Raw genomic sequence first — 26,773 nt, forward strand, 5'->3', positions numbered from 1 at the left:
CACTGAAGACTCTTGGCAGCAGATTTCAAATAAAGGAAACACAAATATAACCACAGAAAGATCCTACTTTATTTCTTCAACCTCTCTAATTATAAATATTTCAAAACTTTCAAGAAATGTTGGTATCAGCCCTTAATTGTATTGATTATTTATTATTTTTAAATATTATTGCTAGGTTTATATTGGCATAGGTTAATACTACAGTTACAGGTATACAGAATTATCAATTCAGATCTAAGTGTAATTAAATTCATATCATTCAACATTTATTTTTTCCCTTAAAAAAAGACTCAATTGGATTTCCACCAAGATGGCCAAATAGGAACAAGTCTGGAGCGCAGTTCCAGCGAGAGTGAAGCAGAAGGTGAGTGATCTTCACATTTCCAACCAAGGTACAAGGTTCATTTCAATGGGACTGGTTGGACAGTGGGTGTAGCTCAAAGAGGGCAAACTGAGGCAGGGGAGGGTGCTGCCCCACCCAGGAAGTGAAACTGAATAGAGGATTGGGGACTCTTCCCCTCCAGTACTCTGGTTCAGACACTGTACTGCTCACGTGGCCTTTACAATGCATGGAAAATGAGATCTCCGCCAGGCTGAAAAGTGCCGGAAGTTATTAGCACAGATCCAGTGGCAGCTCCAGCCTGCACCATGGGTTGTCAGCACAGATCTGGGTGGACGTTTTGACTAGTGCTGAGAGCACTTGTGGGACGGAACTTCCCTTCCCTAGAAAAAGGGGGAGCTGAAAGCAAGGAGACAAGTGATATAGCAGGTCCCACCCCCACGACAACCAACAAACTGAAGCCCTCTCGCTTGAGAGTTTCGCAGCCAGCACACGAGTTCGAGTTTGACCTGGGATGATCGAGCTCAGTGGGGGGAAAGGCATCTGCCATAGCTGATCTTACCTGTGTAAACAAAAGCCAGAGTAAGCTTACACAGCAGCTGGACTGAGCCTGTGGCAGCCCAGCAGCACCTCTGCAGGCAGACAAGAGACAGATTGCCTCCTCAAGTGACTCGCTGACCCCTGCATAACCAAAAAGATGTCATATACAGAAAACCTCTGACTGACACCTGGCCGGTACCCTTCTGGGATGAAGCTACCAGAAGATCAGGCAGCAATACTTGCTGTTTTGCAGCCCCCATGGGTGATTCCCAGGCGAGCAGGGTCTGGAGTGGACACCCAGCAGTCCTACAGCAGAGAGGCTTGACTGTTAAAAGGAAAACTAAAAAACAAAAAGAAATAGCTTCAACATCAACAGAAAGAATGTCCACTCAGAGACCCCATCTAAAATCACCAACTTCAAAGATCAAAGTTAGATAAATCCATGAAGATGGGAAGAAACCAGTGCAAAAAAAAAAAGTGAAATCATCGAAGACCAGAACGCCTCTCCTCCTCCAAGGGATTACAACTCCTCACCAGCAAGAGAGGAAAACAGGATGGAGAATGAGTTTGATGAATTGACAGAAGCAGGCTTCAGACAGTGGGTAATAACAAACTTCTCTGAGTTAAAGGAACATGCTTTAACCCAATGCAAAGAAACTAAAAACCTTGAAAACAGGTTAGACAAAATGTTAGCTAGAATAACCAGCTTAGAGAAGAACAGAAACGACTTCATGGAGCTGAAATACACAGCATGAGAACTTCATGAAGCATACACAAGTATCAATAGCTGAATTGATCAAGCAGAAGAAAGGATATCAGAGATTGAAGATCAACTAAATTAAATAAAATGAGAAGGCAATATTAGAGAAAAAAGAGTGAAAAAAAATGAACAAAGCCTCCAAAAAATATGGCATTATGTGAAAAGACCTAATCTACGCTTGATCGGTGTACCTGAATGTGACAGGGAGAATTAATCCAAGCTGGAAAACACTCTTCAGGATATTATCCAGGAGAACTTCCCCAGCCTAGCAATGCAGTCCAATATGCAAATACAGAAAATACAGAGATCACCACAAAGATATTCCTCTAGAAGAGCAACCCCAAGGCACATAATTGTCAGATTCACCAGGGTTGAAATGAGGGAAAAAATTGCTAAGGGCAGCAAGAGAGAAAGGTCAGATCATGCACAAAGGGAAGCCCATCAGACTCACAGTAGATCTCTCAGCAGAAACCCTACAAGCTAGAAGAGAGTGGGGGTCATTATTCAACATCCTTAATGAAAAGAACTTTCAACCCAGAATTTCATATCTAGCCAAATTAAGCTTCGTAAGTGAAGGAGAAATAAAATCCATTACAGACAAGCAATTGCTCAGAGATTTTGTCACCACTAGACGGCCTTACAAGAACTCCTGAAAGAAGCACTAAACATGGAAAGGAACAACCACTACCAGCCACTGCAAAAACATACCAAACGGTAAAGAACAATGATTCAATGAAGAAACTGTGTCAACTACCAGGCAAAACAACCAGCCAGTAACAAAATGTCAGGACCAAATTCACACATAACAATATTAATGTTAAATGTAAATGGCCTAAATGCACAAATCAAAAGACACAGACTGGAAAACTGGATTAAAAAGTCAAGATCCATTGGTGTGCTGTATTCAGAAGACCTATCTCACATGCAAAGACACACACAGACTCAAAATAAAGGGATGGAAGAAGATTTACCAAGCAAATGGAGAACAACAACAACAACAAAAAAAAGCAGGGGTTGCAATCCTAGTCTCTCATAAAACGGACTTTAAACCAACAAAAATCAAAAGAGACAAAGAAGGGCATTACATAATGGTAAAAGGATCAATGCAAGAAGAAGAACATATGAACCCAATACAGGGGCACCTAGATACATAAAGCAAGTTCTTAAAGACCTACAAAGAGACTTAGACACCCACACAATAATAGCAGGAGACTTTAACACTCCACTGTCAATATTAGACAGATCGATGTGACAGAAAATCAACAAGCATATCCAGGACTTGAATGCAAATCTGGACCAACTAGACCTAATAGACATCTACAGCACTCTCCACCCCAAAATGCACATTCTTCTCAGCACCACATCACACTTACTCTAAAATTTACCTCATAATTGGAAGTAAACCACTCCTCAGCAAAGGCAAAAGAACAGAAATCATAACAAACAGTCTCTCAGACCACAGTGCAATCAAATTAGACTTCAGGATTAAGAAACTTACTTAAAATCACACAACTACACGAAAACTGAACAACTTGCTCCTGAATGACTATGGGATAAACAATGAAATGAAGCAGAAATAAAGATGTTCTTCAAAAACAATGAGAACAAAGACACAAGGTACTGGAATCTCTGGGACACATTTAAAGCAGTGTCTAGAGGGAAATTTATAGCAATAAATGCCCAAATGAGAAGTGAGGAAAGATCTAAAATTGACACCCTATCATCAAAATTGAAAGAGCCAGAGGAGCAAGATCAAACAAATTCAAAAGCTAGAAGAAGACAAGAAATAACTAAGAACAGAACTGAAGGAGATAGAGACATAAAAAACGCTTCAAAAAACCAATACATCCAGGGGCTGATTTTTTGAAAAGATCAATGAAATAGACAGACCATTAGCCAGACTAAGAACAAAGAAAAGACAGAAGAATCAAATAGATGCAATAAACAATGATAAAAACAATGTCAACACTGATTCCACAGAAATACAAACTACCATCAGAGATTACTACAAACAACTCTATGCACATAAGCCAGTAAATCTAGAAGAAATTGATAAACTCCTGGATACTTACACCCTCCCAAGACTAAAACAGGAAGAAAATGACTCCCTGAGTAGACCAATAGCAAGGTCTGAAGTTGAGGCAGCAATTAATAGCCTACCAACAAAAAAAAAGTCCAGGTCCAGATGGGTTCACAGCTGAATTCTACCAGACAAACAAAGAAGAGCTGGTACCATTCCTTCTGAAACTATTCCAAACAATACAAAAAGGGGGAATCCTCCCTAACTCATTTTATGAGACCAACATCATCCTGATACCAAAACATGGCAGAGACACAACTAAAAAAGAAAACTTCAGGCCAATATCCATGATGAACACAGATGCAAAAATCTTCAGTGAAATACTGGCAAACCTAATGCAACAGCACATCAAAAAGCTTATCCACCACAATCCAGTAGGCTTCATCCCAGGGGTGCAAGGCTGGATCAATATATGCAAATCTATAAATGTAATCCAACACATAAGCAGAACCAAAGACAAAAACCACATTATCATTTCAATAGATGCAGAGAAGGCCTTCGACAAAATTCAACAATCCTTTATGCTAAAAACTCTCAACAAACTAGGTATTTCAAAATAATAAAAGCTATTTATGCCAAACCCACAGCCAATATCATACTGAATGGGTAAAAACTGGAAGCATTCCCTTTGAAAACTGGCCCTAGACAAGGATGCCCACTCTCACCATTCCTATTAAATATAGGATTGGAAGTTCTAGCCAGAGCAATCAGGCAAGAAAAACAAATAATGGGTATTCAATTAGGAAAAGAGGAAGTCAAATTGTCTCTATTTGCAGATGACGTGATTGTATATTTAGAAGACTCCATCATCTCAGCCCAAAATCTTCTTAAATGATAAGCAACTTCAGCAAAGTCTCAGAATATTTATATATTTCTTTATAAAATCAATGTGCAGAAATCACAACCATTCCTATATATCAATAGCAGACAGAGAGCCAGATCATGAGCAAACTCCCATTCACAATTGCTACAAAGAGAACAAAATATGTAGGAGTACAACTAACAAGGGACTTGAAGGACCTCTTCAAGGAGAACTACACAGCACTGCTCAAGGAAATAAGAGAGGACACAAACAGATGGAAAAACATTCCATGCTCACGTTAGGAAGAATCAATATTGTGAAAATGGCCATACTGCCCAAAGTAATTTATAGATTCAATGCTATCCCCATCAAGCTACCAATGACCTTCTTCACAGAACTGGAAAAAACAATCTTAAACTTCATATGGAACCAAAAAAGAGCCCATATAGCCAAGAGAATCCTAAACAAAAAGAACAAAGCAGGAGGCATCACGCTACCTGGCTTCAAACTATACTACCCAGTAATCAAAACAGCATGGTCCTAGTACCAAAACAGAGACATAGACCACTGGAACAGAACAAAGGCCTCGAAAGTAATGCCACTCACCTACAACCATCTGATCCTTGACAAATCTGACAATAACAAAAAACGGGGAAAGGATTCCCTGTTTAATAAATGATGTTGGGAAAACTGGCTAGCCATGTGCAGAAAGCTGAAAAACTGGATCCCTTCCTTACACCTTGTACAAAAATTAACTCCAGATGGATTAAGGATTTAAACATAAGACCTAACACCATAAAAACCCTAGAAGAAAACCTAGGCAATACCATTCAGGACATAGGCCTAGGCAAGGGCTTCATGACTAAAACACCAAAAGCAATGGCAACAAAAACCAAAATAGACAAATGGGAGCTAATTAACTTATGAGTTTCTGCACAGCAAGAGAAACAATCATTAGAGTGAACCAGTAACCAACAGAATGGGAAAAAAATTTTGCAAGCTACCCATCAGACAAAGGGCTAATATGCAGAATCTACAAAGAACTAAAACAAATATATAAGAAAGAAACAACCCCATCGAAAAGTGGGCAAAGGATATGAACAGACACTTTTCAAAAGAAGACATTTATGCAGCCAACAAACATGAAAAAATGCTCATCATCACTGGTCATTAGAGAAATGCAAATCAAAACCACATTGAGATATCACCTCACGCCAGTTAGAATGGCAATCATTAAAAAATCTGGAGACAACAGATGCTGGAGAGGATGTGGAGAAATAGGAATGCTTTTACACTGTTGGTGAGAGTGTAAATTAGTTCAGCCATTGTGGAAAGCAGTGTCGCAATTCCTCAAGGGTCTAGAAATAGAAATACCATTTGATCCAGTAATCTTCTTACTGGGTATATACCCAACGGATTACAAATTGTTCTATTATAAAGACACATACACACATATGTTCATTGCAGCACTGTTTACAATAGCAAAGACCTGTAACCAACCCAAATGCCCAATAATGCTAGACTGGATAAAGAAAATGTGGCACATATACACCATAGAATACTGTGCAGCCATAAAAAAGGATGAGTTCATGTCCTTTTCGGGGACATGGATGAAGCTGGAAACCATCATTCTCAGCAAACTTACACAAGAACAGAAAACCAAACACTGCATGTTCTCACTCATAAGTGGGTGATGCACAATGAGAACACATGGACACAGGGAGGGGAGCATCACACACTGGGGTCTGTTGGGGAGTTGGGGGAGCTGGGGGAGCAACAGCAGGGAGTGGGGAGGTAGGGGAGAGATAAAATTGGGAGAAATACCTGATGCAGGTGACGGGGGCATGGGGGCAGCAAACCACCATGGCATGTGTGTATTTATGCAACAATCCTGCAAGATCTGCACAAGTACCTTAGAACTTAAAGTCCAGGAAAAAAAAAAAAAGACTCAATCTCCTTCTATATTATTGTTAAACTTGTTCCCATATTTGACAATTCAAAATTCATTTCTTTACGTAAAGCATCAGGGTTTGAAAACATTGAGCTTAAATATATAGTCATGTGTTCATGTATCTACATAGAAGCATATCTTGTTATTCTCTATTTCAGAAAAAAATTCAATTGCTATTTCTCATGATTTTATAAAGAGAAACTAAGAACTTAAGATTCAATTTATCTGTAAAGACGTAAAATAATTGTGACAACACAGGACTCCTAATTTCTCAAGCTCTAATATCTTCAAACACCACCCATCCATTAAAACAAGTAAGAGTAAGGAAAAATGCACAAATGATTGACAGACCGTTTTAACTTGGCACTTGTATATTTGCGAAAGGATTATCTTCAACTTGGTGTATTTACTTTGGTCTTTAATGATTGGTGTGTCCAAGTGGTGAAAGGACGCCACTATGAATACTTGCTTAGTAAGAGAAAAAATGCATGCTCTGTTTTGCTCAGATGACCCAGGAGTCAAGAATTTGATGGGATGGTTGGGAGGGGGTGTCTGTCTGTCTCTCTCACTTGCAGTCCTGTCAGAAACTAAACCACCGGCCGACAGTTCAGCCCTGGGACTCTCACAGAGCTCAGCTAACTGGTTAACAAGAAACAACAGAAACCGAATCATTCAACAGACTCTCTCAGACTCTGCTGACCTAGCGAAGCTCTGCAGATGACAGTGGTCATAAGGCACAGACATCACCAATCATAATACTCAAGTCAAGCACAGGTTCCCAAAATTTGGCAACTCTAGTTAGCTCCGTCAGTCTGACCTAGCTCCTGCTTACAAAATTTACTTGTGACCCTAAATAAGACTAAATATTTTAAAAGTATAAACATTCCTCTTTGTCCTTTGTTTCCTCTCTAAAGTTAAATGAGTAAGAAACAATGGGAGAGGCTTAAAATAGAGAAACTGCAGTCTAGTTGTGGCGTAGCAGTAGATGTGGCTACACCTTGCTCACTGTAATCCTGGTGCTTCCTATTCAAACTGGAGGACAGTAAAGCTCCCACTATGGAGTACTTTTTTATGGTTTTTAAAGGCATAGGCAGAATACTGGCTGTCAAAATCAGGCAAGGAAAAGCATCGATAATTCAGGAGGTGAAAGATGAGGGAAAGTGTCAGATGTATAGACAGGAAAATGGATAACATAATTTTCTTTGGGACCAATTAACATAAGAATTATTTTGCATACTTTCAATCAGAAAGGTGTCAGTATTGTCGGAAGTGAAACTTTTTCCTAATGAAAGTTAACATGACACGTTCTTGTATTAATGAAACATATTCTGAACTATTTCACAGGAAAGAGAAGAAAAAGCACTTTAAGTACAAATACCATCACAAGGCAAGACTTGGGGACATAAATATTCATGACATATTCCACATGTTTAATTAAACTGTTCTTGACTTTTTTTTCTGGTTTGTTTTTCTAGTAGGAAAGATGCCAAATATTATGAGCTTCTACTTCAGAATGTTAGACCACAATGTGACCTCGTATCACCCTGTTTCATTTGGCAAGCAGTACTGTCAAAAATGACAGGCACTGATGAAGTAATCATTCATGAAAAAGGGGAAAGGGAAAAAAATACAGGAAAAATCTTGAAAAGTCATGTGTCTGTGAGCTCTTCTGGTGTCTCACAAGGGTCCCCATGTGCTGAAAGCTGCATAGTGGATGGATGGCAGATCACACAGACCCTATTACCATAATTCTTAGACTACTGCCAAAAGAAGAAAGGGCTTCTTTACTCCCACTGTTCAGTCTGCATCTGATCTTCTGCAAACAAACACTGGTGTGAAGATAGTCAGTCAGGGGGAACTTGTGCCATGTAAATCAGCTTTCAGAACCATTAGGAAAAGCAGGCCTACTTATAAGCAAAATGATACGGTAACAGTTTTATAAGCCAAAAAAAAGTCTCTGAAGAGACATGTTCCCAATTACACAGCGTATTATTATAGATCAAGCCTCATTATTAAATGCCCCTTGGTATTTAATGTGTTATCCATGTCCATTCATTCAGTTGCTCATAGCAGACATATAGAAGAACTTCCGGTATTTTCAATCTTATACTAAATATTTGTTCACATTTTTATCACATGTACTATATTGCTCCCCACCAAATTGTTTTATTAGTTCAGGACGTAAGTAACAAAGTTAACACACTAAGTTTTTTAAATTTCTCACCTGAAATATTAACACTCAGATAGTAGTGATACATAACTTTTAGTTAGAGGGGAATAAAAATATCAGAAATTCTTAATAGTTAGAAGAAGTTGATCTTTTTTTTCTTTCCTTTTTTTAGACGGAGTCTTGCTCTGTTGCCAGGTTGGAGTGCAGTGGTGTGATCTTAGCTCACTGCAACCTCCACCTCCCGGGTTCAAGCGATTCTCTTGCCTCAGCCTCCTGAGTAGCTGGGACTACAGGCCCAGCTAATTTTTATATTGTTAGTAAAGATGGGACTTCACCATGTTGGCCAGGATACTCTCAATCTCTTGACCTCGTGATCTGCCCATCTTGGCCTCCCAAAGTGCTGGGTTTACAGGTGTGAGCCACCATACCTGGCCAGAAGTTGATCTTATAGAGTAATTCATGTAAATTATTTGCTGTAATAGATATTTAAGATGAAAATTGCTCTCCGTTTCTAAACGTGTCATCATCAAAATTAGCTTTAATTTCAAAAAGTTTAATTTTTTCCCTAAACTGTAAATAATTATTTAGAAATGGTTTCCTTTTCCTACTTTAGATTAATACTCAAGTCTCTACATATTCTGGTCTCTACAATGGTTCGAGTGAGCTATTTTTAATATACTACAAAATCTACATCAATCTAGTTTTATTTTAGAGAAATTATGGTAACATCTGCGGGTGGAAAAACCGTGTTTAAGCATTGGGCTTTGAGAAATTGATTTTTTTTAAGATGGTGCTGAAGAACTATTACATCTGAGTATGCTCATCCTTAACAAAATAATAATGAAGCCATTTAGAACCAAATAAAACTGCTGTAATCATTCAAGTAATAGCATTCATTTTAGAGCTGAATTAAAAAAAAAAACTATCTAAAAGTGAATTCTACCTTAATTGCATGCAATCAACAAATGGGCAAATATATACTAAGCCAGGATGCAAACAACCCAAGGATAGATTTACAGCCTCGACAAGTTAATAATGCTCTCTGGAATAGGATGTCAAAGTAGGAAGCTGGCTTATAACTAAACGTTTATGATGCTGAGAAATCACATTATGAATGAAACTAAAGAAAAGCTTTATTTGTGCAAGTGTATAATTGGATCCCTACCAATATGGAGGCCAACTAAAACACAATTTGTGGTACAATTCTAATTACTGCATCTGAACTCTGTTTTGACATAATTCTGTGGGTAGTTCACAGGCTGAAAGATACCACACACAAAATGCATAACGTTCTGATTTCCTATTATCTATCATGCCTCATTAAGGTAAAAAAGCAAAGCTGGGGAAGAAACCAAATCAGAAGAGCCAGTTCTTTTCTACACTAAGTAGTCTAAAGTTAAGACAGATATTCAGGTTTTTTAATGCAGGCTAAGTGAGTGATAAATAAGCTTAGGATGACCTGGCACTGGGAATGATACAATGCCAGTGTGTTAAAATGCTGGACAGCATTGTTCAGCAGGCCAGTCCGATTTTTTTTTTTTTTTTGGTTTGGGGGTAGGGAGAGAAGTCTTGTTAATACACACACACACACACACACAGTGTATGTACATACTTTCACAAAATAACCTCTAAACTGCTCCCTTTCATAGTGAGGCTGACAAACCCTAAACTGGGGCTTGGAATCCATACTATGCTTACTAAACAGAGGAAAACATGTTTGTCCCAGAAGGGACTAAGCTACTGGTCATCTCTCTCTGATTCTAAGCCAAATCATTTTACTTTCTGAGTTTAAGGCTATAAGCCGTTTTGCAAATTTCTATGTTGCTTATCTTTGAGTCCATTATTATTTTGTGTAAATCATCAAGTGTCTTTGCAAAGACTTGGCTGTAAAAATCTTAATACTATTCACAGTAAAAAAAAAAAAAATTAACCTGAATATCTATTAACTAGGAATAAACTAATTGTTGCATTTTCATATAACAGAATGTACACAATTGTGCACAAAGGTTTGGCTTTTAACGTATTTTTCAACTGTAATATACGTTTCATATAACGTATGCTTTTAAAAACAAATTTTATATTAAAATTTGACATAGAAACTGTGTATAACCTTTCACTTTGCATATAGCAAAAGGTATAACCCTTCATCCAACAAAAAGTATTTTCACAGAAAGAGATCAGGACTTCAGAACCAACTGTCAACACTGCTAATCTCTAGTTGGGGGAATTGTGAATGCCATTTTCTTCTTCTTGTTAATCTGTATTTCCTAATTTTTTTTACAAGAAATGTAAATCACTCTAACAGTTAGAAAAATAAACCCAAGAAGTCTTTTAAAACATTCAGTGTGTCTACTCTGCCTTTTTCTCTCTGCTGTTTTTATATCTATGATATCACAGAAGGGTTATACATGTTTATATTTGAATCTATCCTGAAAGACAGAAGTCTAAACATATCAGAGAAAATAAATGATGCCTTGGGAAACCTTTAATCTGCACATCCCATGGAAATCCCCGCCTCAGTGTTTTCCTTCCAGTCCAGCTCCTGCCCAGAGATGTGAAGCTATAAATCACATCTGCTAACGAGGTGGTGCTCAGAGGGCACCACATCACCTGTATTTGCTGGGGACTCTGAGAGGGCCGTCACTAACATCCTCATGGGGGGACACTGATGATTCTTTCATGACTCTTTTCCTGACAAGACAGTCACTTTTAAGATTTCTGAATGTTCTAAAAGAGGTCAAAATCCTCTCCCCTGGTAGTCTGTGCTACAGACTTTATCTCCATTTGGACAAAAGTGAAGATCTTCAAAGAAAAAGGAAAAATGAGAAAGGGGGAAGAAGGAACAGAGAACTCTTTCTTGAGCATATTGAAAATGGTTTACACATTTTCCACATAACCCTTTACCCCTGTAGAATGACAGATCCTACGGACTTCACATTGAATTGTTGAATAAGTCTAAACGTATACTATAGTTGAAAAATACATTAAAAGCCAAACCTTTGTGCACAATTGTATTATCACTAATAAACATGTGTGACAATGAATTAGCTGACACAGCCAACTGTGCGACTTAAGAGCATAGGTCCTGGTATTATTTAGATAGAAGATAAAAGGCTAACTCTTCTATTTCTAGCAGAGACCACAGACAATATAGTTTTCTGAGGCCTTTATTTCCTTATTTATAAAAATTAATACAATACTGATGAGGACAATCAAATTAAGAGATTTTAATTTCTGACCTCAATTTAATAATGTGCTTATATGGTTTAATCTCTCTAAAGGCCCCCTACATATAAAATCGTGCTTGCTAATGCTATCAAAAACCTCTGGCTCATGCCTATAATCTTAGCACTTTGGGAAGAGGATGCAGGAGAATCACTTTGAGCCCAGGAGTTTGAGAGCAGCCTGAGCAACAGGGAGAGCCCCCACCTCTACAAAAAAAATTTAAATTAGCCAGGCATAGTGCCATGCACCTGCAGGCCCAACTATTTGGGAGGCTGATACAGGAGGATCACTTGAACCCAGGAGGTCAAGGCTGCAGTGAGTTGTGTTTGTGTTCACGGCACTGCACTCCAGACTGAGTGATGGAGTGAGACTGTCTAAAAAGAAAAAAAGAAAACCCTAGATGCGGTCAGATGTATGGACCTGGAGCTGAAGTGAAGGGCCACACAGGACAAGCAGATGGCGGAAGTTGCTCTCTCAACCCTGACTGCTCATTAGAATCAATAGATAACTAAGGAGAAGAGAGGTGCCAGGGAAATTTGTAGAATTTCCAGAGTTCTGATTTTATTGCTCTGGGGAGGGGCCTGGGAATCAGAGTCTTTTTCTTTCCACAAATGTTTCATTTAAATGAACAAAACTTCTGCTCAAAGGTTTCATTTTTTTAAATCAACAAACATTTCATTCAAATGAATGAATTTTCACTCATTTTTTAATTCAACAAACATTTCATTTAAATGGATGAATTCTTTCATTCATTTATTTATAGTTTTACTGAGGTAAAAATCACATAACATAAAATTGACCATTTTCAAGTATAGAAATACAGTGGGATTTAGCATGGTCACAATGTTGTTCAGTTATCCCTGTAGCCTGTTCCAAAACACTTCATTGTCCTCAAAAGGAAATCCCATACCCACTGGGCAGTCACTCACCATTCTTCTTCTCCCAACCCCTGGCAACCATTAGCTTGCTTCCTGGCTCTGTAGATTTGCCTATTCTGATTTCATAGGAATGAAATCATCTAATATGTGGTCTTTTGTGACTGGCTTCTTTCACTCAGCCTGTTTTTGAGATGCATTCACACTTTAGCATGTCACTACTTCATTTCTTTTTATGGCTAAATCATATTCCACTGTATGGATTCACATGTGGGTTGTTTCCAACTTGGGGCTACTGTGAGCAGCGTTGCTATGAACATTATGAACATGTACATACATGTTCTGTTTGAGTGCCTGTTTTTAATTCTTTTGGGTGTATACATATCTACCTAAGAGTGGAATTTCTGGATCATATGGTACTTTCCACGTTTAGCCTTTTGAGGAAAACATGTTTTTAAAAAGTTCTCCAGATGATTCCATATGAAATTGGTATGAGAAGTCACTAAAGTATAAGATGAATGAGGCCACCCTATACATTAGATGGAAGGCACATGGGGAGATGTGGAGTGGGAGCACAATAGGGCCAGAGGTAAAACCTTGAGAAAACAACATCTCACAGGCGGCCAGAAAACCCAGAAAGGAGACAGATAACTAGGAGAAGGGAGAGGTGTCACAGAAGAAAGAGAGAACCCCTCAAGGGATGACCCAGAAACACCAGATGCTGAAAGGATCTGAAAATCAAGAATGCAAGGGAGTCTGCAGCATATGGCCAGATGGAATCCCGGGTTTGCTCGCTTCACTAAAGGCTGGGTTTCAAGGAATTGGGGTACATGTGAGATGCAAAGAAATAGAGGCAAATACAGTAACATATTCTCTTATTCACTATTTGCCCTTATACGGCAAAGACCATGTCTCCTCTCTTTATTCATCCATGACACCCAGGAATTTGCAATGTAAATGTCACAATACTTGTGAACCCACAATAAAAACCCTGAACTGACCAGTTTACACTTCAAGAAATTACATGGCAACATCCCTGCCAGATACAAAGTAAATTACACTGGAGTACTGACTATATATGATTTCTCTAGGACTTTAACCATATGGAAAATATTTGGGTACAGAAATGCATAATTAGCAAATTGTTTGATTCTAATTTCAGCAAAATATTTAATAAATTCTTGCATTCCCCTCTTTTTGCTGCCTAAAATATTGTTTTAGTTTAAAGGTATTTATTTTTATACAACATTCAGCAATCTCTAAATCAATATTGATAAGAACATGCTTAATGATTTCATAGCCCAGTTATTTCCTGAAAAAAATTACTTTATTTCATTATTAGAGAAATAGGTAACTCTCACAACTGTTACATTGCAAAGATGAAAAGTGAAAATTGAGGTCAACTTTATGTTTGAAGCCACATATTAAATTTAGCTTAAGTTTATATTTTCAATGAATAGTAAGCACATATGAAGTGTACAGGTGTTTTTTTCTTTTTGTTAAAGTATGTGTTGATTTTTAAAAAATCTTAAGTATGAGATCAGCCAAGAAATGTCTCCTAAAGCAGGAAAATTGTGTACTGTCCTAAATTCCTTTTTTCAATTAATGCTTCCATTTTGTAGACTGTAACAGTATTTAATTAGAAATTTCCTCTTTCTGTGCCAATTCCAGTTTGGACTCCCCTGAGAAGTCTTTAAGCATATAGTTTATGAGACCCACAAAGCACTGTGAAGCAGTCACAGCAAGAAGGAGGAAAAAGGGGTGTGTGTGTGTGTGTGTGTGTGTGTGTGTGTGTGTGTGTGTATTTTAGTATCAAGCACCTGGCAAGAAAAGCACATGTTCCTGTAAACCCGTACAGGCATTCCTGGCTCTCTCCTGAGAATCCAACGGACTCATTTTGATTTCCCTCTTAAAAACTTGTAAGGATTTAGTGTGTTTGCGCTGAGTTACAGTTTACCAGACTTTTCCACATTGTTTCTTGTTTCTGTCCGCCAGCGAGTCAGGGGGATGGTCCCTTGACCAACAGGGCCATGGTGGCCGACTCACCATGACTCACAGCTCTGGGGTAGAGCAGTAACCTCCAGTGTGGAGGAATTCATAAAATCAGTCACCCACGTACTTCGCAGCTTTACAATGTAGAAACAAAGGGAAATTTATCAATAAAAGTATTTCCCCACAATTCTTTCCATTTGCATGTCCCTTATCTACACTGCTCACATAGAATCCAGGAAAAAAAGCACAGGACCAGCTGCTTTAAAAAGAGAGCTCATTAGCTATAACACCAAAAGCACAAAGGAAAAAGATAAATTGGACTTTGTCAAAATAATTTTGCTGCAAGCAATACCATCAAGAAAGTGAAAAGGTAAGCTAATTGGGGGGAGGGGGGGAATGCAAACCATCCACCTGATGAGATACTTGTATCCAGAGTAGCGAAAGAACCCTCATGCCTCAATAATAAAAAGATAATCAACTTAAAAATGGACACAGGATTTGAATAGACATTTCTCCAAAGAAGATACACAAATGGCCAATAAAAACATTTTTTAAATGATCAACATCATTAATCAGCAGAAAAATTCAAATCCAAACTGTAATGAGATACCACCTCACATCCACTAGGCTAAATTATCAAAAAGATAGCTAGTGACAAGTGTTAGCATGGATATGGAGGAATGGAAATGATCACGAGAAGAGAAAAAGTGCAGCTACTTTGGAAAACCATCTGACAGTTCGTGAAAAGGTTCCATGTGGAGTTACCACATGACCCAGCAACTCCACTCCTAGGTAAATACCCCGGGGAATCGAAAACCTATGTTCAAACAGAAGTTTGTACATCAATCTTCAAAGCAGCATTACACATAACATTCAAAAAGTGGAAAAAACCCAAATTCTCATACACTGAGAAATGGATGAACATCCAATGTGGTACATCTAAACAATGGAATATTATTCAGCCATAAAAAGAATGAAGTACTGACACATGCAACAACAGGGATAAAGAGAAGTCAGAAAAAGAACATCTCTTGGATGGCTCCATTCGTGTGAAATGTCGCAAACAGGCTCATCTAGAGAGACAAGTAGGTAGATGATTGGTTGTTTGGGGTGGGGGTGAGGGGATGGAGGAAGACAGGGCCAACTGAGAATGGATACAGGAGGGTCTCTGTGGGGTGATGAAAATATTCTAAAATTGTTTGTGATGATGGTTATATAACTCTGTGAGTATACTCAAAGCCAATGAATTGCTTTCAATAGGTGAACTGTATGATATGTGAATTGTATCACAATCAAGCTACTTGAGGAAAAGAGAAGAAGGTCATCATAAAACCCCGAAGCAGTGTATCTCAGTTGCAGGTGCTCTGGCCATTGCTCTGCACCAAGTCCGTCACAGCTGCACCAGGCTTCCTAACTTCAAGGTACAACAGGCCTATCATTCATTGTTTCAAACACATTTGGATTTGTCCTCATCCCCATGGTGCCTGAGTATCCTGTGACCACAGGCATAAAACTGACATGGCTTTCCACTATCGATGATCCACTAGCCTGCCCCTCCAGCTCTCTGTGACCTTTGGTGACCACTCATCTTTCTAGTGGGTTACTGTCTTTATAATTCTGTCTGACTTTCAAATTTCTATCAGAACTAGACCTCCATGTAGCCAGTAGTCAATGGAATGTAACAATCCCACTCCGACCACTGCCAGTTGAAAAAAAAAAAAAAAAAAAAAAAAAAATCCTTCCCAGACTCCATGAAGAACCGACAAAGATTTCTGGTTAGATCTTACCACAAAAATTGCTGTCACATGAACCTGACCAAAGCTCCTCCTTAACTGAAAAGAAATACCCCAACCAACGTCAGAAAAGAAGCATCAAAGCCTCACAAGTCTTGGAAGTTGAGCTCAGACATGCGGAGTAGGTTGGACCCCAGTAATTTCCCAAAGCAGTTCGAGGCAGTGTTTTTCCAATTTATTCCCTATGATGAATGTGACTGGAAGCCCTCATTCTTACTCTTTTTATCTTCTTAGAAGACAATAAACAAAACAAAAATGTAAAAACCACTAACTACCTCTGCAATATCTGTGAACCAACAATTAAAAATAAATTTGTATTTTTCTTTTGCCTTTTTTTGATATGAAACTTTAAACCTAGAATTCTCATGCATCCCTTTCTTTTATATAAACACGGGATACAGACACAGCAGAGCGTGAACTGTGTACAGCCTGCATGCTCCTACCTGCAGCATATGACCGCTTTGCACGAGAGTGCCAAATCCAGGAAGCTCCTCCGGACCTCGAAGGAGAGCGCGTACTTCAGGGTGTGGCCATCGATGATGAGAGCCACATCATTCTCCTTGCCCAGCAAATTCCCAAGGTCAGTGCAGTGCTGAGTAATGGCTGCCCTTGTGGCCTGAAACAAGAGTAGGGCGGGGAAAATCACATTTTGTGTGTGTTTAACATCAAAAATAAAATAGAATTCAAAATTAAGTTTCTCAAGATGAGAATGAGAACACACACATGCTAATATAAATATATGAACAGCTCAGCTTTGTACATTTATACATTAAAATTGCATTAGAATGCCCTCTGGGTCTGTTTCATGGGTGAAAATATCCTCATAGTGAGATCCGGTTGATATTTACAATAATCCACTTTTTTATTTTATTTTATTTTATTTTTTTTGAGATAGAGTTTCACTCTTGTTGCCCAGGCTGAAGAGCAATGGCACAATCTCAGCTCACCGCAACCTCCGCCTCCCGGGTTCAAGCGATTTTCCTGCCTCAGCCTCCCAAGTAGCTGGGATTACAGGCATGTGCCACCATGCCTGGCTAATTTTTGTATTTTTGGTAGATACGGGTTTTCTACATGTTGGTAAGGGTGGTCTCGAACTCCCAACTTCAGGTGATCCACCTGCCTCAGCCTCCCAAAACATTGGGATTAAAGGCATGAGCCACCTCGCCCAGCCTTGTACTAATCCATTTCTTTACACTACATACACATTATTCTTGGTGCCCCTAAAATAGAAAATTCCATATAAACAAATGTGCCATCTGGAAAATATAGCATTATTGGAACTTGAATGGAAGATACTAACATTTCTCAGTTTGCACCAGGTAATCTTTAAAGCATCCAAAAGGTATCAAGGGATATAAAAATATGACAAAAGACTAATTTTGAATCCTGCTGAGATCTCCAGATTAAACCATTCTCTCCACGCATCGCTAGCATAAGAAACAAGCTGATCATTTTCCAATGTTATAGAAAATATTTAATGAAGTTAAATTTCCAGCACCTACCAAAACATTACTACCAGCCTTAAAAATACCTTTGCAATGTCCATTTTCACATGGAATTAAAGCACAGAAACATTTTTTAGATTAAAAAAAAAAATGGGCTAGGTGTAGTGGTTCATGCCTGTAATCCCAGCACTTTGGGAGGCTGAGACAGGAGGGATTGCTTGAGCCGAGGAGTTCAACACCAGCCTCAGCAACAGAGAGAAACCCCATCTCTACGAAAAATTTAAAAAATTATCTGGGGATGGTGGTGCATGTCTTCATGTCTGTGGTTCCAGCTACTCTGGAGGCTGAGGTGGGAGGATTGCTTGATCCCGGAAGGTTGAGGCTGTAGTGAACCCTGAGCACACCACTCCAGACTGGACAACACAGTGAGATCTTGTTTCTTAAAAAACAAACAAACAAACAAAAAAAGACACTCCGGTTTTCACAGTGAATTTACGACTATGAATAGGATATCTGGCTCAAATATGACAAGGTAATTTGGGGCTCATAAAAAGATCTGATTTAAGTTAATCAGGAAGCACAGAATTCTGCTGAAATTATTCTGTCTGGAAGATGACCCTATTAATACTCATATGCAATTTATCATATGATAACATAGTCTTAAATATGTTTAATGAACAAGAATCCTTCTACCTCTAGTAAAACTGAAGATTAGCTACTGTTAAAAAGTGAGAAACAGGTTCCGAAAACTGTCTTATTGTTCAGTGTTTATTCTCAACCAGTGACTTTTGACAATTTCATGAAGATTTATTAAAGATGTGGTCTAGAGCCCTGCACTGTGGTCAGATGGCCTGAGGTCTAGTCCAAGCTTTCTACTTATTCCTTCTGTGACCTTCAACAAGATGCTTAGCCTCTTTAAATTGCCATTGTCTCATGTGTAAAAGGGAGCTAAAAACACTTCATAGCACTTTTCTTATGAACAAATAAGCTAATCAATGTAAATTATTTACCACTGGGCTTGGCACACAGCAAACACTCGATAAAACCCATTCTTTCTCCTCTTACTATTTATTCATCAATAATTTCCCCTATCTGGGCCAGGTACAGTGGCTCGTGCCTATAATCCCAGCATTTTGGGAGGCCAGGGTGGGTGGATCACTTGAGGTCAGGAACTCAAGACCAGCCTGGCCAACATGGCAAAAACCCATCTGTACTAAAAATACAAAAATTGGCTGGGCATGGTGGTATGCACCTGTAATCCCAGCTACTCAGGAAGCTAAGGAGAATCGATTGAACCTGGGAGGCGGAGGTTGCAGTGAGCTGAGATTACACCACTACACTCCAGCTTGGGCAACAGAGTGAGACTCCATCTCAAAAAAAAAATAATAATAATTTCCCCCATCAAGGAAAATACACATCTCTTCTACTTCAGGCAGTGAATACACGCCATCATAAGCAATGCCTTCTTTGTTGATGTAATAAGGCACACCTCATTATACTGTGCTTTGCTTTATTGTGCTTCAAAGACAATTGCATTTCTTACAAATTGGAGATTTGTAGCAACCCTGAGTCAAGCAAGTCGATCAGCACCATTTATCCTACAGCACAGACTCATTTTGTGTCTCTGTGTCAGATTTTGTTAATTGTTGCAACATTTTAAACTTCTTTCTCATTATTATATCTGTTACGGTAATCTGCCATCAGTGACCTCTGATGTTACTACTGAAATTGTTTTGGTGCACCATGTTAAAAGTCAAGATAGACCAAAAGCTAGGTCTCTTGGACCAGTTAGCCAAGTTGTGAATGCATAGGAAAAGTTCTTGAAGGAAATTAAAAGAGCTACTCCAGTGAACACACAAATGATAAGAAAGCAAAACAGCCTTATTGCTGGAATGGAGAAAGTGGTCTGGAATCACAACATTCCCTAAGCCAAAGCCTAATCCAGAGCAAGGCCCTACCTAACTCTTTTCAGTTCTGTGAAGGCTGAAAGGAGGTGAGGAAGCTGCGTTAAGTCTGAAGCTTAGCAGAAATTGGTTTACGAGGTTTGTGTTTTGTTTTGTTTTATTGCATTTTAGGTTTTGGGGTACATGTGAAGAACATGCAAGATTGTTGCATAGGTATACACGTGGCAGTGTGATTCGCTGCCTTCCTCTCCTTCACCTATATCTGGCATTTCTCCCCATGCTCTCTCTCCCCAACTCCCCATCCCCCACTGTCCCTCCCCCATTTCCGCCCAACTGTCCCCAGTGTGTAGTGCTCCCCTCCCTAGGTAGAGCCTCCATAACATAAAAGTGCAGGGTAGACAGTAAGCGCTGCAGCAAGTCCTCCAGAAGGTCTAGCTAAAATAATTGATGAAGGTGGGGCTTCACTAAACAACAGATTTTCAATGTAGGTGAAACAGCCTTCTGTTCGAAGAAGATGCCATCTAGGATTTGCATAGCTAGAGAGAAGTCAATCCCTAGCTCTAAAGTGTCAAAGGACAGGCTGACTCTTGTTAGAGGCTAATGAAGTTGGTGACTTGAAGTTGAAGCCAATGCTGATTTACCATTCTGAAGATTTATGCTAAATCAATTCTTAGAAATGGAAAAACAAAGCATGGCTAACAGCACATCTGTTTATAGAATGGTTTGCTGAATATTAAGCCCATTGTCAAGAACTACCGCTCAGAACAAAAGACTCCTTTCAAAGTACTACTGCTCGTAACAATGCACTGGGCCACCAAAAGCTCCGATGAAGACATCACTGATGAATGAATGTCATTTTCATGCATGCTTATCTACCATTTATTCTACAGCCCATGGATCAAGGAGTCATTTAAGTCTTATTACTTAAGAAATACATTTCATCAGGTTATGGCTACCATAGATAGAAATTCCTCTGATGGGTCTGGGGAAAGTAAATAGAAAACCTTTCAGCAAGGATTCCTCATTTTAGATGCCATTAAGAATATCCATGATTCATGGGAGGAGGTCAACATATCAACATGAACAGGAGTTTGGAAGAAGTTGATTCCAACTCTCATCGATGACTTTGCAAGTTCTGAAACTTCAGTGGAGGAAGTCACTGAAGATATGGTAGAAACAACAGGAGAACTAGAATTAGAAGAGGAGCCCGAAGATGTGATGAAGTGCTGCAAGTTCATAAGAAAACTTGAATCAACAAGGAGTTGCTTCTTATGGATCAGCAAAGAAAGTGGTTTTTTGAGGTGGAATCTACTCCCGGTGACGATGCTGTGGACATTCTTGACATGACAACAAAGGATTTAGAATATTACATGAACTTAGTGGATAAAATAGCAGCAGTGTTTGGGATCATTGACTCCAATTTTGGAGGAAGTTCTACTGTGGGTAAATGCTATCAAACAGTATCACATGCTACAGGTAAATCTTTTGGGAAAGGAAGAGTCAACAGATGCAGCAAACTTTATTGTTGTCTTATTTTGAGAAATTGCCAAAGCCACCCTAACCTGCAGCAACCACCACCCTGATCAGCCAGCAGCCATTAATGTCATGGCAAGACCCTCCACCAGCGAAAAGATTATGACTTGCTAAAGGCTTAGGTGATTGTTAGTATATTTTAGCAAAAAAAGTATTTTTAAATTAAGGCACGTACATTGGTTTTTTAAAGACATAATGCTATTGCACACTTAATAGACTACCATACAGTGTAAACATAACTTTTATATGCACTGGAAAAATAAAAGATAGCATGACTTGCTTTATTGCAGTATGTGCTTTATTACCATGGACTGGGCCCAAATCTGCAATATCTCTGATGTATGCCTATAATAGACAAATCAGTAAGAGAACAATGTTCTACTCATAAATGGACTTTTATTAAAAACAAAGAAGCCAGGCATGGTGGCTCATGCCTGTAATCCGAGCACTTTTGCCAAAGAGGGAGGATCACTTAAGGCCAGGAGTTCAAGACCAGCCTGGGCAACAGAGTGAGACTCTGTCACAAAAAAAAAAGGGACATATAGGCACAAAATTGGCCATGCATGATGGTGCACACCTGTAGTCCCTGCTATTCAGAAGGCTGAGGTGCATTCTGAAAACATCTATGCCGTCCTTATTGACAAAAACAGCCTGCCCTTTAGAATTTGGGCACATAGTAGAAAATTATCCCAACTTGGAGAAATGCCAGCTTGGCAGCCTGCCTGCCAGGGGTCAATGTATGAAGGACAGAAAAACCTCCTGAGAAGCACGTCACCAAAGAGATGCGACAAGGTACACAGATTTGGCCCAGCGAGAGCAGTGGTATAGTAGAGGCCAGTCTAGCTCAGTGTCTTTTAGCCCCATGGGCCTCCCCATCGGACTCATGCCTGGATCCAAGGAAAGAAAGTGTGAGGAATAAAAATCTCTGAAATGTGGAGACCATTGCCTGTGGCTTTTTGTAAGAGGGCACAGCATAAATGGAGACATAGATGGTCATCTTAGGAAGGGCACTTTTTCTACTTAGGGTTATTTCTGCAGCACACATGAGGACAGACTGGATGCCAATACATAGTTCTTCTTCCTTGGCAAGAGGAGGAGATGGGAGGCAGCTAGGCACTGGCCACCACCAACCCATCACGGTGTTGGCTCTGGGACACCAACAAGGAGGGTCCCACCAGAATAAGCCTGCATCCTGGGAGATGAGGGGCAGAAATGTGGTAACAGAAAACTGTGTTCCTGAAATGTGCAGAATCCCACTCCTCCCACTGACCCCAGAGCAGAGTGGGAGGACCTGAAAGGGAGCTGGAGTTTTAACGGCAGCTGGAAAGAGGGAGGTCATGTAGGCACAGAGGAGCACATGTGGCCACCCTTTCTGAGAGCCTCTCACTATCTCATAACCCACTATGACCTGGGAATCCTTGGGTCATACTAAGTTGAAGTCTTTTATTTTTCTTTTCTTTTTTTTTTTTTTAAGACATGGTCTTACTGTGTTACCCAGGCTGTAGTGCAATGGCACAATTGGCACAATCTCTGCTCACTGCAACCACCACCCCCCAGGCTCAAGCAATTCTCCTACCTGAGCCTCCTAAGTAGTTGGGACTACAAGTACATGGTACCACACCCAGTTAACTTTTGTAGTTTTTGGTAGAGACCCAGACTGGTTTTGAACTCCTGGTCTTAGGAGATCCTCCCACCTTGGTCTCCCAAAGCATGCTCAGATTACAGGCGTCAACCACCATGCCTAGCCAAGTCGAAGTATTTTCAAGTTGAACTATTAAAGATGTTATATGAAATTTCCTCCAAATTCCTATATTGAAACCCCAATCTTCAATGTGATGGTATTTGGTATTTGGAGATGGGGACATTGGGAGGTGGTTCGGTCATGATGGTGGGGCCTCTTGTGACAGGATTAGTGCCTTTTTTTTTTTTTTTTTTTTTTTTTTTTTTTTTTTTTTTGAGACGGAGTTTCGCTCTTGTTACCCAGGCTGGAGTGCAATGGCGCGATCTCGGCTCACCGTAACCTCCGCCTCCTGGGCTCAGGCAATTCTCCTGCCTCAGCCTCCTAAGTAGTTGGGATTACAGGCACGCGCCACCACGCCCAGCTAGTTTTTTATATTTTTAGTAGAGACGGGGTTTCACTATGTTGACCAGGATGGTCTCGATCTCTCGACCTCGTGATCCACCCGCCTCGGCCTCCCAAAGTGCTGGGAGGATTAGTGCCTTTTAAGACACAGGAGTGCTTGTTTCATGCCCCCTCAGCCCCTGCTTTGTGCAGATACAACAAGACAGCCATCCGTTTAGGAGGGCCCTCACCAGGTGCTGGGTCTGCCAACACCTTGATCTTAACTTCCCAGCCTTCAGAACCAGGAGGAATGCATTTCTGCTGTTCAAGTCAGTCTATGGTGCTTTTGTTACAGCAGCCCAAGCTAACTAAGACAGAACGGAACTGCTCGAACCCACTAGTGAGGCAGCACTATTCTTGTCATCATGGATACCGAAGAGGAAAGTGGTTTGGAGCCATGGTACAGGGGGACATATAGTGTGAAAGCAATGTCTGCTATCATGTTGATCTCTGGAATAAGCCTTGTATACAAAATGGTAGCTGTAGTGACAGATACATGCACAGCATAGTACCAGACATGGGAGAGAAGGCTGCTAATGCCTAGTGGCTGTGGGAGGGCAGGACTGGTCTTTTGGAGCTGGGGTTGCATGGGAGTGCATGATAAACCCCTGCCGTGTTGAACTGCAATGTGTAGATACACCAACCGTTACTGTGACACCACCACAACAACAGAAATTTTACACTTCTATTCCATTGACCAGGCACATTCTCACTGGTGAAGAGTGCAATACATTAGTAGGTACTTGTATTAGTTCCTTTTCATACTACTCTAAAGGACTGCCCAAGACTGGCTAATTGAGAAAGGAAAAGGGCTTAATCGACTCACTGTTCAGCATGGCTGGGGAGGCCTCAGAAAACTTAGAATCATTGTGGAAGGCAAAGGGGAAAAAAGGCACCTTCTTTACGTGGTGAGAGGGAGAAGTGCCAAGCAAAGAGGGAAGAGCTCCTTATAAAACCATCAGATCTCGTGAGAACTCACTCCCTGTCATGAGAACAGCATGGGGGAACCACTTTCATGATTCAATTACCTCCGCCTGGTCTCTTCCTTGACACATGAGAATTATGGAGATTATGGGGATTGCATTTCAAGATGAGATTTGAGTGTGGGGGAAAAGCCTAACCATATCAGTACATCAAGCAAGAACTGGTTCAATTAGGTGGTTACACAATTCCAACCTATTATAATCAACCAGTAAAGTTACAGTTATTGGAGTACCTCCTATGCTCCCCAGATGATTTTAAAAATTGCTAAGAATATGTGTTTCATGTTACTTACCCTCATAAATCTTACAATACAATCAGCTGACAAATACACAAAATTAAGGATGAAATAATGAAACTCAAATTTTCTCCTTATGGGCAGATTCTAGAAACCTTGCCTGCTTTGTTTGGTGCCTTCTTATGGTTGGCTGGAATTACACTGAATTGTAACTCTGATGAAAGAAGAAACTTCCTTTGCCAAGCTCTGATCATGCTAACCCACAGCAGGTGCTCAAGAATATAACGAACTAGTAAATGTAATGATGTGTCTTAAGTTTTTATTCTAAATGTTTCCATGTAATATCTATAGGAGGTCATCTATAAGAGACCTGGGGGCAGCTGGATCTGGCGGCTCACGCCTGTCATTCTAGCAATTAGGGAGGCCAAGGCGACAGATCACTTCAGCTCAGGAGTTTAAGAGCAGCCTAGCCAACATGGCAAAACCCTGTATCTACTAAAAACACAAAAATTAGGGCTGGGCACGGGGCCATACCTGTAATCCCAGCACTTTGAGAGGCTGAGGTGGGCAGATCACTTGAGGTCAGGAGTTTAAGACCATCCTGGACAATGGGATAAAACCTAGTGTCTACTAAAAATACAAAAAAAGAAATTAGCTGGGCATGTTGGTGCGTGCCTGTAACCCCAGCCACTTGGGAAGCTGAGGCAGGAGAATCACTCGAACCCAGGAAGTGGAGGTTGCAGTGAGCTGAGATCATGCCACTGCACTCCAACTGGGCAACAGAGCAAGACTACGGATCAAAACAACAACAACAAAAACCCAAAAAATAGAAAGGTGTGGTGGCACACTTTGTATTCCCAGTGACACCGAAGGCTGAGGTGGGAGAATTGCTTGAAACTGGGAGGCGGAGGTTGCAGTACGCCAAGATCTTGCCACTGCACTGCAACCTGGGTGACACAGTGACACTCCACCTCAAAACAAAACAAAGCAAAATGAGAGAGAAAGACCTGAGGGATGTCTCTTATTCTGACCTCTTTGTGGGCTGTTCAGCATTGCTGGTACATTTTGAGTTACACTTTGCTTGAAAATGACTGGTCCTGCTTACTCTTCCACCCTCCTCTCCAACCCTTCATCTGCTCAGATACACTCCTTTGCCTCTGGGATTGAAATCCATTTCCTACCACTAAGAGCTCTCCAGGTCCATCCTTCTAACGTCACCCTTGACGTGTCTCCAGCCTCTACTTTGAGTTTAATTCCTGCACCTTCCATGCCCACTCGGCAATAATCTTTGATCAAACCCAGATGAGCTGGGTTCGCCACACACATGTGGTGGAATATAGGTCCCTTCTGTGCAGTTCTCAAGCGAGCCAATCGAAGGTATTACTATCACAAACAGTGCCTTATTCTCAAATGGACTATGATTCAAGAGTCTATTTGTAAGGTAGTTATTGGGCACTTAGAATCCATTTTCCCAGAGGAACAATGTTACAAAGCATGGTTGGATCCCAGGGCCTGTTAATGCCTATTTAGCTCAGTTGCTAAAATTTATACTGCAGTCTCTTATTTTAATAAAAAGCCAATTACTGAAAGTTACAATGGACTTAGCTGTTATAAGGGGAATAAAAAGTCGGGGCTGGAGATTTCATACCCAGAAAGATAGAAAATATTCCCAAATCCTTAACTAGAATTTGCTTTTAGGTATTAATATTAAACCATATATTTCTAGCTCTTGGTGCACGTTCTACAGTTGTATTTTCCTTCACAATTAAACACACACATGGCCCGGCGTGGCGGCTCATGCCTATAATCTCAGCACTTTGGGAGGGTGAGGTGGGTGGATCACGAGGTCAGGAGATAGAGGACATCCTAGCTAAGATGGTGAAATCTCATCTCTACTAAAAACACAAAAAGCCGGCCATGGTGGCACGCGCCTGTAGTCCCAGCTACTCAGGAGGCTGAGGCAGCAGAATCGCTTGAACCTGGGAGGCGGAGGTTGCAGTGAGCCAAGATTGTGTCACTGTA

The 26,773-nt window shown here is 40.2% G+C and overlaps 1 protein-coding gene across 1 annotated transcript in view; it reads right to left on the reverse strand.

Moving 5' to 3' along the window:
- The window catches only part of ATP8A2 (ATPase phospholipid transporting 8A2), a 653,421-nt gene that overhangs the window by 323,918 nt on the left and 302,730 nt on the right, over positions 1–26,773 (reverse strand). Inside the window, exon 25 of the mRNA XM_039473330.2 lies at positions 16,972–17,144. Within this exon, the coding sequence (XP_039329264.1) occupies positions 16,972–17,144 (173 nt within the window). The remainder of the gene's footprint in view (positions 1–16,971; positions 17,145–26,773) is intronic.

This window comes from Saimiri boliviensis, chromosome 16 (genome assembly GCF_048565385.1).
Source record: "Saimiri boliviensis isolate mSaiBol1 chromosome 16, mSaiBol1.pri, whole genome shotgun sequence".
Classification (NCBI taxonomy): Eukaryota; Metazoa; Chordata; class Mammalia; order Primates; family Cebidae; genus Saimiri; species Saimiri boliviensis.